Source organism: Eumetopias jubatus, unplaced genomic scaffold, assembly GCF_037043125.1.
Source record: "Eumetopias jubatus isolate StellerSeaLion01/CBP00866 unplaced genomic scaffold, mEumJub1_p1.0 scaffold_5, whole genome shotgun sequence".
NCBI lineage: Eukaryota > Metazoa > Chordata > Mammalia > Carnivora > Otariidae > Eumetopias > Eumetopias jubatus.
In genome coordinates, this window is record NW_028274811.1 from 59,104,803 (window position 1) to 59,120,638 (window position 15,836).

The following is a 15,836-nucleotide window of genomic DNA, read 5'->3' on the forward strand; positions in this document are numbered from 1 at the left end:
TGTTCTGGGTGTGGCAGGTGTGGTGAACTTTTACAATCATTTTGTTTTAAACCGGTACCTGACCATTGTTCTTACGGAAATCCTGAACGAAATGCAAATGTGTCTGACTGAAACATTAAATTTTGTTTAGTAATCTAAATTGTGTTAAGTCTTTCCAGAATGATACGGTTAGGGAGGGAAATCTTTCTACTAATTCAAAAATAATTGCTTTTTTTGCGAGCTGAGTGCCTTTTTATTCAGTTATTTCCTCACAGGAAATCATGAGACTAGAGGGGGCCCATAGGTCTAACTTCTTCCTCTCTGCACACGGAAAGACTGTGAAGTGAAACTGCACTGGATTGTTGCAGCCCACCGTGTACTGGATAGTTAAGGTCTCCCATGGGATGCCATTTATAACTGAAGGAGGCAGAGTTTGGAAAGTGCACTGGCAACTACTCACTTACTTTGCATAGGTTTTGGGGGCCAAAGGATCTCTGAGGGTGAGGGTGGGGATATTTCTCCTGAAGAAAATGGTAGACCCATTGTCAATTTCTTGTAGTAAAAGTAAAGATGGCCTTGAATTAGGGGAAGGAAGAACTTCATTCTCTCACTTTGTTGGTAGCAGTGGTTGACTCTGGTAAAGGAGGATAGGACAAAGATACATGACTGTGGAAGACAAGATAACCTTGGCTACTTGTGACGTACCAAGGCTGACGAGGGAAATGGCTGCAGGGGATCCTCAGTACTGGCTGATTGACTCCAGGACCAAAATCTAAATTTCCATTTTACATTTTTTCTTTTTGTATGTTCCAATTCTCCTTTAATCTTTCCGAGCCCTCGGTAAAATTTTAACACTACAGTCCAGTGTTACCCATGCTGTGGGGACTTAGGAATAAGCCTGTGTACATAGCTGCACCAAAGTAGTGTAGGAATGTAAGTTTTCCTCCACTCTGCTCTCTCCTGTGAAGTCAGCTTGGTGGTAGATGTCAGAAAATTGAATGGACATCCTGGCTGAGTAGAGAGTATTTGTCCCGTGCCAGGCAATAGCCGAGTGGAAGTGGACGCTACTGCCAACATGACACAGCTCTCCCATCAATATTCCAAAGGGAGGAAATTGGTTAGGTGATCAGACATATTCTGTTATTTTATAGATGGGACAATCTGATCAGTAGATAGTTTCGTTATTGTTGCCAGCTGGAATAACTTGGCAATTAAATTGTGGTAGTTTGTTGGTACTTTATAACAAGCATGGAAAATTCAGTGGAAGAAATAAATTACCCATGGTTAATAATTAATCATAAAATAAAGGATTATCTTCTTAAAAATGTCTAACATTGAGAAGAATATGCTAAGAACAGAAAATTGAGTTTATACTAAAAGAAAACTAGATTCAAAATGAATGAAGCAGCCCGCTTCCCCATATGATACATTCCCTATAATTTCTTTGATAAGATTGGAGGAACATGTTGACCATCAAGACATGGAGACAAATGTTTATACGTTAAAAACAGATGTTGTTTGAAAACAACAACAACAACAACAAAAACAGATGTTGTTTGGCATCTCTTTGTTTATGCGCCAAAGGTACAAACTCCTCCTCTTTCCTGGGAAAATTCTAGTGCATTCAAGATTGTTAATCTTGAATTATTAATCACAGTGTTTTCTGTGATTTTTTTTTTTTTTGGCATTTTAGGATTCCTATTATGGTCCTCTATAGTCCTAAACGCATGCTGCGGGGATTATTCGCTTACTACAACAGCACTGTGGGAAACTTAGGTTGATTTACAAAGAACTGTAGTTCTTTAAAGGCACAAACATTCAAAACATCTAATTGGAGATGAGCGGCAAAGAGGGAAGCACACACATATATATTTGTTTTCAGCATCGATTTTGTCACAAAAATGTTGCAGTTCACTGAGGTGAACTGATGCTATGTTATATATAAAATAACTGTAGTGAAATCAGTCAGAGAAAGACAAATACCATAGAATTTCACTCATATGTTAAATACAGACAACAAACCGGTAGTTGTGAGAGGGGAGGTGGGGGGGTGGGGCATGGGTGAAACAAGTGAAGGGGATCGAGAGAACACTTATGATGACGAGTGCTGAGAAATGTACAGACTTGTTGAATCACTATATTGTACACCTGAAACTAATATAACACTGTTAATTATATTTGAATAAAAATATCAGATATAAAAAACAGAGAGAGAAAGAGAGAAATTAAGAAACTACCATAATTATTAGGAAGTAGTGCACAGTTTTAGATTGAAATTTGCCTGAAATAGACCATTCAGACATGGAGACAATAATAAATTATATGTAAACACCAAAAGATAAAATAAGTAAAACATTTACAGATTTTGACAATTATAGATTCTATTTTGATTGGTAGAATATTCCAAGTTGTTTGGATACAAGTGTGAATTCCACATGCATCACAACAAATTAGATGTGTACTTACACTGTACAGATATTTTAAGGAGCTAGAACGGGGGTTGGCAAACTATGGCCTGAAGACTAAATTATGTCGTACGTGTTCATTTACATATTCTATACACGCTCTGAGTTTGTCATACTGCAAAGTTTGAGGGCACAGTCCCCAAGACCGCTATCACTTATGCATCACCTGTAAGTTAGGAAGATTCCCAGCACCACCCTCAGGTTTGGTAATTCACCAGAAGGATTCATAGAACTCACTGAAAGTTATACTCCCGATTATGGTTTATTAGGGAGAAATGATACAGGTTAAAATCAGCCAAAGGAAGAGACACACAGAACACAGTTTGGGGAAGTTCCAAACCCAAACCTTTTGTCATCCTCTCTCGTGGAGTAATGAACCATTAATCTGTGAGAAGTAGTATTTGACAGCATGTATAGGTTATTACCAACCAGAGATCACCTGAGCTTTGGTGTCCAGAGTTTTATTGGAGCTTCATTCCTTAGGAATAACTGATTGACTTAATGAGTGCGCACAAAGTTGAACTCAATCTCCAGATCAATGATACCATGTGACTCAAAGCCCTCACCCTAAATCCCATGGTTGGACTTTTGGTATGGCCAGCCTGCACTCTAAACAAAGACACTCCTATTAGTTATGGCAGAGATCACCTGCCAGAAGCATTTTTGTACCTGCTGATCAAAAATAAGTTAGTTACAAATTTAAAACATAGCTAATGTCAGTGTCAATGTCTAGTCCTAAGACATTCATGGACAAATTATACTGGGAAGAGAAGGGGTAATATGTAAGGGATCTTCTTGCTAGGTTTGGATTTAAAGCTCTGATTGTTATTTTGTTTTTTTACACTGAGTGAGGTGATTAAATTTTGGAGCCAGTGGTAAAGGGATTATGATACCATCAGTAAACTTTCACAGGGGGTCTCCTTTCTGCGAGGTAACTGTTCAGCACACAGTTCTCCAATGTTTCACTTACGTGTTCCGGACCATGAGAGAGAACAAAGGTGATTCATAAGCGAAAGCACAGATTCATTTGATTCAGAACAGTTTATTCTAGTTTGTAAAGTCAATTATCTCAATTCTAAGTCCTGTAGAAGTTTTGGGGTTTTTACAAACACCATTTAAGTCAAAACTAAGCCATATTCTTTCTCTTAAACTTATTTTAAAATTGTGAAACGGATGGTCATTAACTAAATGGAAAGTAAAGTAGAAAAAAGAAAAATTGTCCGTTGTCTCATCTATCTTTGGATTTTAGGCTTAAAAATAAAGTTGTACTTCTTTTTTTCTTAAAGAATTTATTTCAACTTTTTTTAAGTAATCTCTACGTCTAACATGGGGCTCAAACTTACAACCCTGAGATCAGGAGTCACATGCTATACCCCTTGAGCCAGCCAGGTGCCCCCATACTTCTACTCTTTATACTCTAGATATCCTGCCTCTTCCCATTCACATTGTGCTTATTTTTTCATGTTATTATGCACTTTAAAAAGACATTATTTAATGGTTATATAATAATCCTTCCACGGATTTAGATTGGATTGTTGATTTAACCATTTGACTTTTCTACATTTTTCTCAACCAATGTTTGTGTGTTTCTTTGTTTGGTGAGGTAAAGCACCAGAATGTTATTCCAAAACTTTTTCTTTTTCTTTTTTTTTAAGTCCTTTTTTTTTTTTAATTAACATATAATGTATTATTTGTTTCGGGGTACAGGTCTGTGATTCAACAGTCTTATACAATTCATAGCGCTCACCATAGCACATACCCTCCCCAATGTCCATCACCCAGCCACCCCATCCCTCCCACCCCCCCGCCCCCAGCAACCCTCAGTTTGCTTCCTGAGATTAAGAGTCTCTTATGGTTTGTCTCACTCTTTGGTTTCATTTTGTTTCATTTTTCCCTCCCTTCCCCTATGATCCTCTGTCTTCTTTCTCAAATTCCTCATATCAGTGAGATCATATGATACTTATCTTTCTCTGATTGACTTATTTCGCTCAGCATAATACCCTCCAGTTCCATCCACATCATTGCAAAAGGCAAGATTTCATCCCTTTTGATGGCTGCATAATATTCCATTGTATATATATATATATATATATATATATATATATATATATACCACATCTTCTTTATCCATTCATCTGTTGATGGACATCTCGGCTCTTTCCATAGTTTGGCTATTGTGGACACTGTTGCTATAAACGTTGGGGTGCATGTGCCCCTTCAGGTGACTACATTTGTATCTTTGGGATAAATACCCAGCAGTGCAATTGCTGGTCGTAGGGTAGCTCTATTTTCACCTTTTTGAGGAACCTCCATACTGCCAAACCTTTTTTTCAAATTTATACAAGCTCATAGGGCATTCCAGAACCTTAATTCTGACAGATGCTGGTTGTATGATAAAACACATGAATTTATATATGAATTAAATGTAATAATCAGGGGCCTTAGCCCCTGTCCATAGAATAAGCCTGGGCTCTCTCATTCCCTCCTTTGGGGTTGAACTCTTTTCCTACCAAGAATATTGTCTGTGAGAGGATCAAGGAAGAGTTTTTGTTCCCCATTGGCTTCAGGGCCTCCGGCCTAGAGCTGGCTGTCAGCATCTCCCACTGTCCCTCCCATGATGTTTCGCGGTCCTATTATGGTTGTGCTCTGGTGAGTCTGTTTGCGGGCTACCCTGACATGTGTGGACCTGTCTGGGTTCTCAACTTCTTAACTTGAGCTAATGCTCTGGGACCCTCACTCCATTGATTTAGAAATTATTGGACTTGATTTTTTTGTGTGTTAACATTAATTTTTTTTAAATTTCACATCACCAAATCTCCATTGACTTTATGTTTCAAATTCGTTTGTGTACCAAACTACAATTTAATCGAGAAACTGGTCTAATACCCTTGTGAAAATGTGATTAATTTCTTCAGAATCTTGCCTGACAACGAAGATGTTCTCTGTTCTTATTTTACCATCACTGATCTTCTTATGCCCTTTATGGTGAAAAGTGGGTGACAAAGCAGGCAAAGGGAAGGCAAATTGTTTTCCAATTTTGTTTTTTGTACAGAAATTTCATTGTTCTTAAATAATCTTTTTAGAAAATTTTGCTACAATGTTTATTTACTATGATAAAATACAGCATTATATGGCAAAAATTCAGAATATATTGTAAAAACTACTATTAACAATGCAAGTAATAAAAAGAGGTTAGGGAACTGTTAGGTGAGCGCAAATCTGCTGTGAAAGAAATTTCTTTGGCTTTCACTATACCCATCCATGAAATCGTTCAGCTTCAACATTATACCAGATGCTATGCTGGGTATCAAGAGTGTGAAAATAATCAAGGTGTGGTGTGTGCCCCAGTGGTATATATAATCTGGAGGGAGACAGAAGTACGCCAAGAGGGGTGATAGACCTCACTGGAGCCCAAGGTCACATTCCTTTGGCAACCTCTGACTTGAGCTGTGGTAGACAGTAACTATGTACATTGATGGCTTCTCACGACTAGTGTTCACTGAGTTTCTGAGCTTTACTGCCTCAGGGATTGCCTCTGTGTGTGTGTGTGTGTGTGTGTGTGTGTGTGTAATTAACATGCCTGGGAAGATCTCTACCAATAAGGAATAGGAGTTGGTGGATAAATGCCTCTGTCCTTCGAAGGACAATTATAAGGAACATTTTACATGGTTCCTCAGAGGATCCTCACTGGGAATGAGCCCCAATTACTTATAGTTGTAAATTGCTTAATAATTCATTTATTGGAGGGATGCCTGGGTGGCTCAGTCAGTTAAGTGTCCAACTCTTGGCTTTGGCTCAGGTCATGACCTTGGGGTCGTGGGATTGGACCCCACACTGGGTTCCACACTCAGCTCTGAGTCTGCTAAAGATTGTCTCCCTCTCCCTTGGTCCCTCCCCCTGCTTGTGCTCTTTCACTCTCAAATAAATAAATAAAATCTTTAAAAATAATTCATTTATTGGATTTTGCTCTTTAGCTGTCTTGTTCTTCCCTCTAGCTTCCTGGGAACACCACTCAAATAAGCTATTTATACCCAAGTTCCTTGTCACTTTCACCCAAATCAAGGTCCTGCTTTTGGCAGAATCCGATTTTTCCATTACCAATATAAAGTAGTGATTTCTATAGATGATAAATATATAAACAGAGTTCTCTGGTTCTACAGAGGATGGATCAACTAATTTCTTTTTTTTTTAAAGATTTTATTTATTTATTTGAGAAAGAGAGACTGAGAGACAGAGAGTACGAGAGGGAAGAGGGTCAGAGGGAGAAGCAGACTCCCCGCTGAGCAGGGAGCCCGATGTGGGACTCGATCCCAGGACTCCGGGATCATGACCTGAGCCGAAGGCAGTCGCTTAACCAGCTGAGCCACCCGGTCACCCTCAACTAATTTCTTGAGTAGGAGTTTCCAGGAGAGACTCTAGGTCAATTGCAGGAGCCAAAAAAGGGGAGAAGTTTGAAATTGATTGAAAGATAAGGCTTTCCAATTTCTTTAACTATTGCTCAATATATCTAGTCCTGGGATGATACAATGGAGGCTAAATTGCATATCTTCTGTTATTTGAATGCTTTATATTTGCATTCAAATATATATATTTGAATGTTATATTTGCCTAAGACCTTATGGGCTTTTAGGAGGAGTCAACGAGACAGTTTTGCTAATGCCCAGGCCTCGGACTAAGCAGTTTTTAGAACCAAGAATATGAACAAATCTATGCTTTGACCTTTGAAACCATCTCTTGATTCGTGAAGATGGTTCAAGGTTGGAGAATATCATGATGGGCAGGCTTGGTCCAGGGATATTGGTGTGGTTAAAGATAAAGGGACAGTTTGCTTGCAACCCTGTGTGGTGGTTTTCCACTGTCTTGTAACCAAGCTCCTAGGGCAATGTGTCAGGTTCCATGAGAGAGGGGCTGTGAGAATGTAAAGAGAGGGTCAAAAGATAAAATTGTGATTTATCAAAGCATATAAAAAAAAAGTAAATCATGAAAACCTCCCTGTATAAGGCCCATCCCCCAGCAGAACCCAGGGCCTTAGCGAAGATGTCTAAACAGTATGAGATTTGAGCAGGACTGTACTGGGTTTTGTGGGAGGAAAAAATATCCTCCCTTAGTCCCACGGCCTAAGACCATACCAAGAGACAGGCAGTAAACTCCTGAGGGTGCAAATGGAGGGAAACCAACTATGGCAGCTGCCCCAAGGGCTGTTTCAATGAAAGGAGGTGATGTGGTGGGGATGGGGGAGAGCTTGGTTCTCAGACCTAGAAAGTATGGATATAGTTATCCTCATCCCTGTCAGAATTTCTCCCCAGTCATCTGGTAGTTGGACTTTGGGTTAAAAGGGCATACTTAACAAACCAACGAGATTATGCCACTTCTCTAAAAAAAGAACAACCCCCCAAAAAGAACCCAACGTGGAATTCTGTCCTTGGGCAATATAATAAAGCCTAATGTAGAATGAAAGGACAAACAATATAAAACCCCAGATATGAGGCCTCTATTTCACGTAATTCTTAAAATAACCTTTAGATTCACTTCAACTCTGAGTTCTCATTTTCTCATTTGTGAAATGATGATAATAATATTTGCTTCCCAAAGGTATATTGTATAGGAGAAAGTGTGTGTTGAGATTCGAGCATTTCAGGGCCTGACCCATGCCAGACATGCAAGAAATTTTTACTGCCTCTACTCTCTCTTCCCTCTTTAGAATAACTACTTTAAATAAAACTGATTTTTTTTTTAATTCTCGGTATTAAAGAGGGAGAAAACTAAGGTAAACTTTCTATAAAAACCCAATAGTTAGATTTGGGGTATTTCTTTTGGGAGATTAGAAAATGGGTTAGACTGCTATGATTATTTCCTCTTTTACAAGAGTTCCCTGATGATTTATGCCTAATTTACAACTTAAGAATTGTAAACTGTCCTTACTTTGAAGACTTTTATGAAACTGCACAGACATTAGGTAATATCAAGTGTGATTATATAATTTATGGTTCATGAAGAAAAACCAGAATCAGTTTTCTAAAAACGTACCTAGATAAAAATAACAGTAGTCTTTGTTCTGCTTCTCACACTTGTGTCCAAAGGAGTTACAGGACTGTAACACTTATCTTACTACATTATTATAGTTATATATTACTATATATACATTACTACATATTACTATATATTACTATGTATTACATATTTTACTATTACTATATAATTACTATAATACTACATAATTTACTATATATAATATATAACATAGTATGTATTGTATACTATATAACTTACTATGTAGTTTATATATTTTACCATGCCACTATTTTACTTTATTTTCCTTTTTTATAGTATTTTAAATATGCACTGGTAAATGCCTCAGTATTTAGGTATACATATGTGTTTGTATATATAACATACATATATGTATAATAGTGTCTTGCAAAATGCATTTTTTTGTCTTGCAAAATGAGGATAATTTCACCATAATGTTCTTATGCAGACTCTTCTAGCCAATAAAATGAACTCTACAGTTCTTTTTTTTTTAGAGTTTATTTATTTATTTGGGAATGAGCGAGCGAGCGAACACAAGGGAGGGGGAGGAGCAGAGGGAGAGGGAGAAGCAGGCTCCCCACTGACACTTAACCAAGGCGGCCACCCAGCTACCCCTGCAGTTAGTTCTCCAATCTCATTGGCCCATACCATTTACAATGTTTCTATGACGTCATTGTTTGGAATTTAGAGTTTCAATCCAGAAGATTTTATCATAATACTTATACAACTTTGTTTATATTGACTAACAAAATGGTTGTTCTGAATCTTATATTTGCGTTTATTGTGAGCAAAGATGGTATGTGGGATTCTTTTTTATTAACTAAGAAATGTTAACCGTAAACAATCATTTCTTGAATACTTTCTTAGTAGCAGCAGTCACAGCAGCAAATCTGGAGATGGGGTCTACTGTGACAAAAGACGAATTTCAGTTTTAACCCATTAGTGAATCCAGAGTCCAATGAACCTTTGAAGTAAGAAATACAAATTTCTTTTTTTTAAGATTTTATTTATTTGACAGAGAGACACAGCAAGAGAGGGAACACAAGCAGGGGGAGTGGGAGAGGGAGAAGCAGGTTTCCCGCTTAGCAGGGAGCCCGATGTGGGACTCCATCTGAGGACCCTGGGATCATGACCTGAGCCGAAAGCAGATGCTTAATGACTGAGCCACCCAGGCGTCCCAAGAAATGTAAATTTCTAACTTGACATTTTCTCAACATTTACTGGCTATATGCTAGCCAGTGTAGAAAACATGGAATTTAGCCTATAACCCCCACCCAACAGATTCTCACAGTTAATTTGTTAGACTGAGCGAGGAGCATGATAAGGGTGTGAGGCATACCCTAAAGGAAAAAAACAAAAAAAAACCCAAAAACAGAGTTAGGGAGGGGTGACACATTGCCACAGGTTAATAAAATATTAGAGCTGTCCAAAGGACCCCAAAAATCATGTAGCTATGTTCTAGGCTTTTTAGGAATTTTCTTGGGAACAGTCTCTATATTTTTATCTTATTCAAGGCTTTATTCTCAACAACTAAAACGCTGTTTATCAGTTAGTAGGTGCTCCATAAATACTTGTTGCATGACTAGTGTGAAACTTCAGATCATAGAGGGGAATTGATTTGATAAAGGTCACACAGCTGGTTTCTGGCAGAGCTGGATCTAGAAACTAGTTTTGAGTCTTCATTCTTTGTTTTATCAAATTTAAGAGGCGGCTCCTGGAAAATGAACAAGTACAGCAAACGAAGCCTTCCATATGCGGACTGTCTTCCACATAGCATTTCTTCTTCCTTTATGAAATACCACTAACCAGATCTATCAATTTAATGTCTGAAATGTGAGTCAGGAGAACGGAGTTCTGTTCCTACTTCCTCTATTCACTCACTCCCTTTGCCACTGAGGCAAATTGCTTAACCTGTCCAAAGTCAGTTTCTTCTCCTGTCATGAAACAGCTAAGCTCCCTTTCATTTCTCATGTCCTAGGAGTCTAGATTTCATGAAAGCTAATCAATAAGCTCACCCATGGACCATATCTCTGAACATCCTTATATCAGGGTTCGTGAAGTGTGGTCAGCATATCACCTTTATCAGAATCACCTGGAGTCCTTTAAAAATGCTGATCTTGCAACTGTTAAAGAGTATAAATTAGATGCATAGTTGTTGATTTGGAGGGATTTCCACTAGGCCATCCTTTCCAATGATTTTCACTTCAACAGTCATGGTACACATAAAAAATGAGAATATTGGGACCCCTGGCTGGCTTAGCCAGAAGAGCGTGCGTAAGTTCAAGCCCCATATTGGGGGTAGAGATTACTTAAATATATAAATAAAAACTTAAAAAAAGTAATATTTGTGTGGTGTATTGGGGTAAGAAAGCTTAGACGGTCTCTTTGCTAATGCACTTTTCACTGAGAAACTGCCAGAAGTAACAGTGAGTGAGAAAAACAAGTTGCAGGAAAATATTAGATATGATCCATTTTCAAGACAATACCAAAACTTTGTATATGTGTCTACATGAATATTATGTATTTGTGTATGATCATGTATGTGCATTATGTGCATGTAGATATACAATGTTAAAAGAATGTTGAAAGGATCATACTAGGTTGTTAAAGTAGGGGAAGAGAGAAGGGAAAACAAAGAATAAAGAGAAAAAAAGTGAGAACACCAGTATGTATGCTACGAATCCACCTATGCATTTATGTAAAATAATGTATTTGTGTGTAAAGACATTTAAAAAATTAAAAATGCAGATCCAGGGCTCCTAGCTGAGATTCCTTAAAGCAGAATTTAAAAGATAGGAGATGTGCAGAGGTGGGTGTCTGCATCATTAACAAGAATTCCAAACGATTCTGAAACAGTAAAGTCTTTGCATTAGGTGCTAATATCATTAGCTGTAAACACACTGTATTGGAAATTTCCATCCTGCAATGCAGGCTAAGCTGATACTCATTGTCTTGGAACATAGTAGATGCATAATAAATAGTTTGATTATTTGGGTCATTTATAGGACAGGTGGAGGGAGTGAGGGCCAAAGTGGTGAGACAAGCAGATCAGGTGGGCAAGGTCAAGCTCAGGAGAGTGGAGGAAAAAAGCATATAACAGCAATGGACTGGGCCCCCTTGCCATTTTCAGACATTCAATCAATATATGTTAGGCACTAAATACATGCAGCACACTTTTTCTAGCTCTTACATAATTCCCAAATAACTCTTTACAGATTCAAAGTTATTAAGTGATAGCACTGTCTCATCAGAACTGGGATTTGTACCTGACACATGTTTTGAGCACTAAGCTAATGAACCAGACACCAGGCAGCTGCTGAGGATAGGGTGGTGAATACAATAGTTAGCTCTTTTTCATATCTAGAATCTTGAAGCTCTGCCATAATCATCTCTGTCGTCACTTATTAGTTGACCGTCCTAGTCAGGTGCCTAGAAGCAGCTTCTTTGTCCTATATTTCAACCTGGATGCTGCCAAAGAGAGATTATAGTAAATGTGTTTTTGTCATCATCCCTAGAGCTAGTGTTTTCACAGTGGGGAAGAAGTATCATTTCCTTGCATAGAGCAAGGTGCTCCGCCCGCTCCCCCCCCCCCGCCTCCGGGGCCGACCCCCCCCCCCAAGCTAAGAAGACTAATTCTATTTTTTTCCCCAAATCTTAGGCACCGACCAACTGAGAATTCTGGCTCTTCATTGCTTCATCTGTTAAGTGCTTTTCTGTTAGAGCAGAAAGATGAAAATGGGGAAGACGATTCCCTCTCATTAACTTCAGGGGTAGGGCAACAAATGGTACAAAAATTCTTTACACGTACCCATTTTTCTGTGATCTCATCCCTGGTGTTGGGGGCTGTTTAGGAAAAAAAATCAGAGGTGTATATTTTGTGCCCAAATGCCTTAAAGTAAAAACAACAACATCCTTTTATCACCCACTAACCACTAACATTAACTTGAGGACCTTGATTTCTAATTCGTGGCACCCTCACCCCAGCCCCATTCATTTCCGGAGAAGTAGCCATTTTGCAGATTCCGGAGAATGGGAGCAGGGGCTGGACCCTAATACTGGATCTTCCCTCTTTCCCAAACCTCTGTGGAGCCATTCCGGCTCGGTAACGCGAGCCTGGTCTCCGTGATTTGTCAGTAACCTAGAGTCCGGGGACCGGAAGACCGGAGGCTGCGATTCCCAGGTGGGGTTGAGTGGGGTGTGTGTGCAGAACTCATTAGCGAGGTCAGGCCCCCTGGGGCGTTATCTTTGGAACCAGGTGCGGAGCTTCTCCAGCTGCCGGAACCTCTCCAGCCCTGGGCTGGAAGCGTGGTTAAATAGCTGCTCCCTGCCCAGGTGTGCAGCCTACGTCTCAGGCTGCCTTCCCAACCTGGGGAAATGGGGTCAGTGTGTGTCTTTCATGTTCACAAAGTACCACCTCTTCCCCAAGTCACGTTCGATCACACGGAGCCGATCTTAAATGGATAGTAATGTAATTAAGTCCAGCCAAACGCATTCGTCAAGACGCGGAATCTCAAGCCCACGGAACGTGGGACGGGTCACCCCCGCTCTCCGCTCCCGGCTCCCTCCGCCGCTAGTCCCCACTCGGTCGTAGCCAAAGCCCGGAACGCTGGATCCAGGCCCGGAAGAACGAGACCGCGAATGGGAGCGGCGCCGGCGGCCGGGAGCCCGTGGCACCGGGCATGCTCAGTGGCGCGGCCGGCTGGGTGGCCCCGAGAGCTGCACCCGGATCTGCTCGGCGGCGGCGGCGGCGGCGGCGACGGCGACGTGAGCGCGCAGGGGGGCGGCGGCCTCGCCTCGTCTCCCTCTCTGCGCCTGGGTCCGGTGGGTGACGCCAAGCGCCGGAGAGATGTCGGATTTCGACAGTAACCCCTTTGCGGACCCGGATCTCAACAACCCTTTCAAGGTGAGCGTGTGGTCCCCAGCAGTCTCCCGCCGCCGCGACGCGTCGTTGTTTGTGAAAACGACAAGTTCCTTCGCGCCCACTGAGCCCGCCCCTCGGCTCCCCTCAGCCGCCTAGACTGGGGCTCGGGGCCGCCGCGCCCCATTTGGGGGTCGCGCCGCGGCCCTCGCAGCGCTCGTTTGGGGGTTGGGGTGGAACGTCTTCAGCAGCCTCTCCCGCCGCCCCCTCCGCACATTCCCGCCTGGGGAGCGTCGTGCCCTCGCCCGGGAGTGGGCCCGCGCGTCGGGAGGGTTCCTGGCCGGTCTCTCGGGAGCGGGGAGAGTAGAGCGCAGGGCAGGTGAAGTTGTCACTTGACAGGCGAGTGTGGCCGGGCGGGGGCCGGGAGGCGGCGGAGGGGATCACCTTCGGGTGGGGTTGTCATGGGGACCCGCGGCGGCGGCGAAGAGCTGCGTGGGGTGATGGCAGAGGTGTAGAAGAGAGGTGAGGGCGCCGAGTACGCTGCAATTAAAAAAAAAAAAAAAAAGGTGGTGTTATTTTTTAAACTTGTGTTGCTCCCGCATACCACCAGCGGCGCTGCTATCCCCCTCCCCCCATTTGATTCAGGTTGAGAGTGCTGATATCAAAGCAGAAGTGAAAAATAAATAAACACCTGGAAAACAATAGTGCACGTGGACGACCATCTTCTTACCTAACTGCACTTAGTAAGGTGAACGACGGGATGTTTTCCAAGCTCCTAGTGCGTCACGAGTTCTCTGGGCTGTGTGAGGATAGCATTTCCTACATGAGTTTCTTTCCTTCTTGGAGTCAGCCTTATCAACCCAGCTTTGGAAGGGCTTGGCACAGAAACGGGCAAATGAGGAAGGAGGCTAAGATGTTTATGATCTGTGCTTAAACTAATGCAACATCTGAGTATATACCTATTTAATAGTCTGTGTTTCCTAATGAGGTCAGCTGCTTACATGTGTAATTTGTTTCCAGCTGTTGAAGTTTATTAATTTTTTCTGGATATGTGCAATAGTAACTTTAATTTGTAGTCACGCAAAATGAAAGAGTAACTTTATTTTGTGGTCACACAAGTGTCACTTCTGCCTTGAGTTTACATCTCATTACTCCTGGTTTGGTCTCTTATTATGAATCCTGGAAGGGGGCGGCACCTGGCTGGCTCAGTCCGTGGAGCATGCTACTCTTGATCTTGGGGTTGTGAGTTCAAGCCCCACGTTGGGTGTAGAAATTACTTAAAAATAAAATCTTAAAAAAAGAATCCTGGAAGGGAAAAATATCCCTTTTTTTGATTATTGGCCTTTTAATTTCACGGAGGATTATTATACTTAAATGATCCTGGTTATTGACAACTTGATTCACTGTGTAGGAATGTAGAATAGACTCAGTCTACTATTCCTTTGCTCCTAGTGTCCTTTAAGGAAGTTCTGTGCAATCGGCCTGGAACTTTCAGGCTTTTATAGCTGATATGGTTGCACTTTAAGGAGAGTACTTTCCTCCCCTCCTCACCCCCTCCACCCATTTAGTATTTGGTATTCCATCATTCCGTGTTGTGGAAAATCAGATTATTCTTTAATCATAGACATTCTGGGGGCTCCTGGGTGGCTCAGTCGTTGGGCGTCTGCCTTCGGCTCAGGTCGTGGTCCCAGGGTCCTGGGATCGAGCCCCGCGTCGGGCTCCCTGCTCAGTGGGAAGCCTGCTTCTCTTTCTCTCACTCCCCCTGCTTGTGTTCACTCTCTTGCTGTGTCTCTCTCTGTCAAATAAATAAATAAAATCTTAAAAATCATAGACATTCTGAACACACGTTTCATAACTTGCAAAATAGGTGTTATTTTTAAATATTTTGAAGGTATAATGTTAAGAATCTGTTAGCTATTCCTAATTCAGATAATTTATTGATGTTATTTATTCAGCATCTGACAGTTTGGTTCTTTTTATTGGTCATTCCATTTAATGGCTTATTTTGTATAGCTCGTTCCCTTGTTAGGGCAAAACATTGTTTTCTTCTTAACCTGGACTGTTCTTTGGTGACATCTGATGTTGCCATGACGCTTTGCTTTTCTGCCATACGTATGGTCGTTGTAGTAATTCTAAACCCAAAAGTGGTTTTATTTTTATTTTTAAATTTTTTTTCCAAAAGTAGTTTTAAAGATTTATTTTTATTTTGGGGGGGGGAAGCCCATGAGGAGGGGAGGGAGAGGGAAAATCCTAAGCAGGTTCCACACTCAGTGGAGCCTGATGTGAGGCTCAGTCTCACGACCCTGACATCATGACCTGAGCCGACTCAAGAGTCGGCTGCCTAACCATGTGAGCCACCCAGGCTCCCCTCCAAAAGTAGTTTTAAATACTCATTTGTGGTGACATAAAATTATAAAACTTTTTTGTTGCTTATAAGGTGGATGCACTCAGAGGACAATGACTATTCAAGTCCATGAAATGTTTCAAGGGATGGATAATCTAGG

At 41.2% G+C, this 15,836-nt stretch overlaps 1 protein-coding gene and 1 pseudogene across 1 annotated transcript in view; both read left to right on the top strand.

Annotated features, from left to right (window-relative positions):
- The window catches only part of LOC114217590 (actin-related protein 2/3 complex subunit 5-like protein pseudogene), a 27,950-nt pseudogene extending 14,708 nt beyond the window's left edge, over nucleotides 1-13,242 (top strand).
- SCAMP1 (secretory carrier membrane protein 1) overlaps nucleotides 13,231-15,836 on the top strand; it is a 113,918-nt gene continuing 111,312 nt past the window's right edge. The window contains exon 1 of the mRNA XM_028114567.2: nucleotides 13,231-13,377. Coding sequence (XP_027970368.1) covers nucleotides 13,321-13,377 — 57 coding nt within the window. The 5' untranslated portion in view covers nucleotides 13,231-13,320. The remainder of the gene's footprint in view (nucleotides 13,378-15,836) is intronic.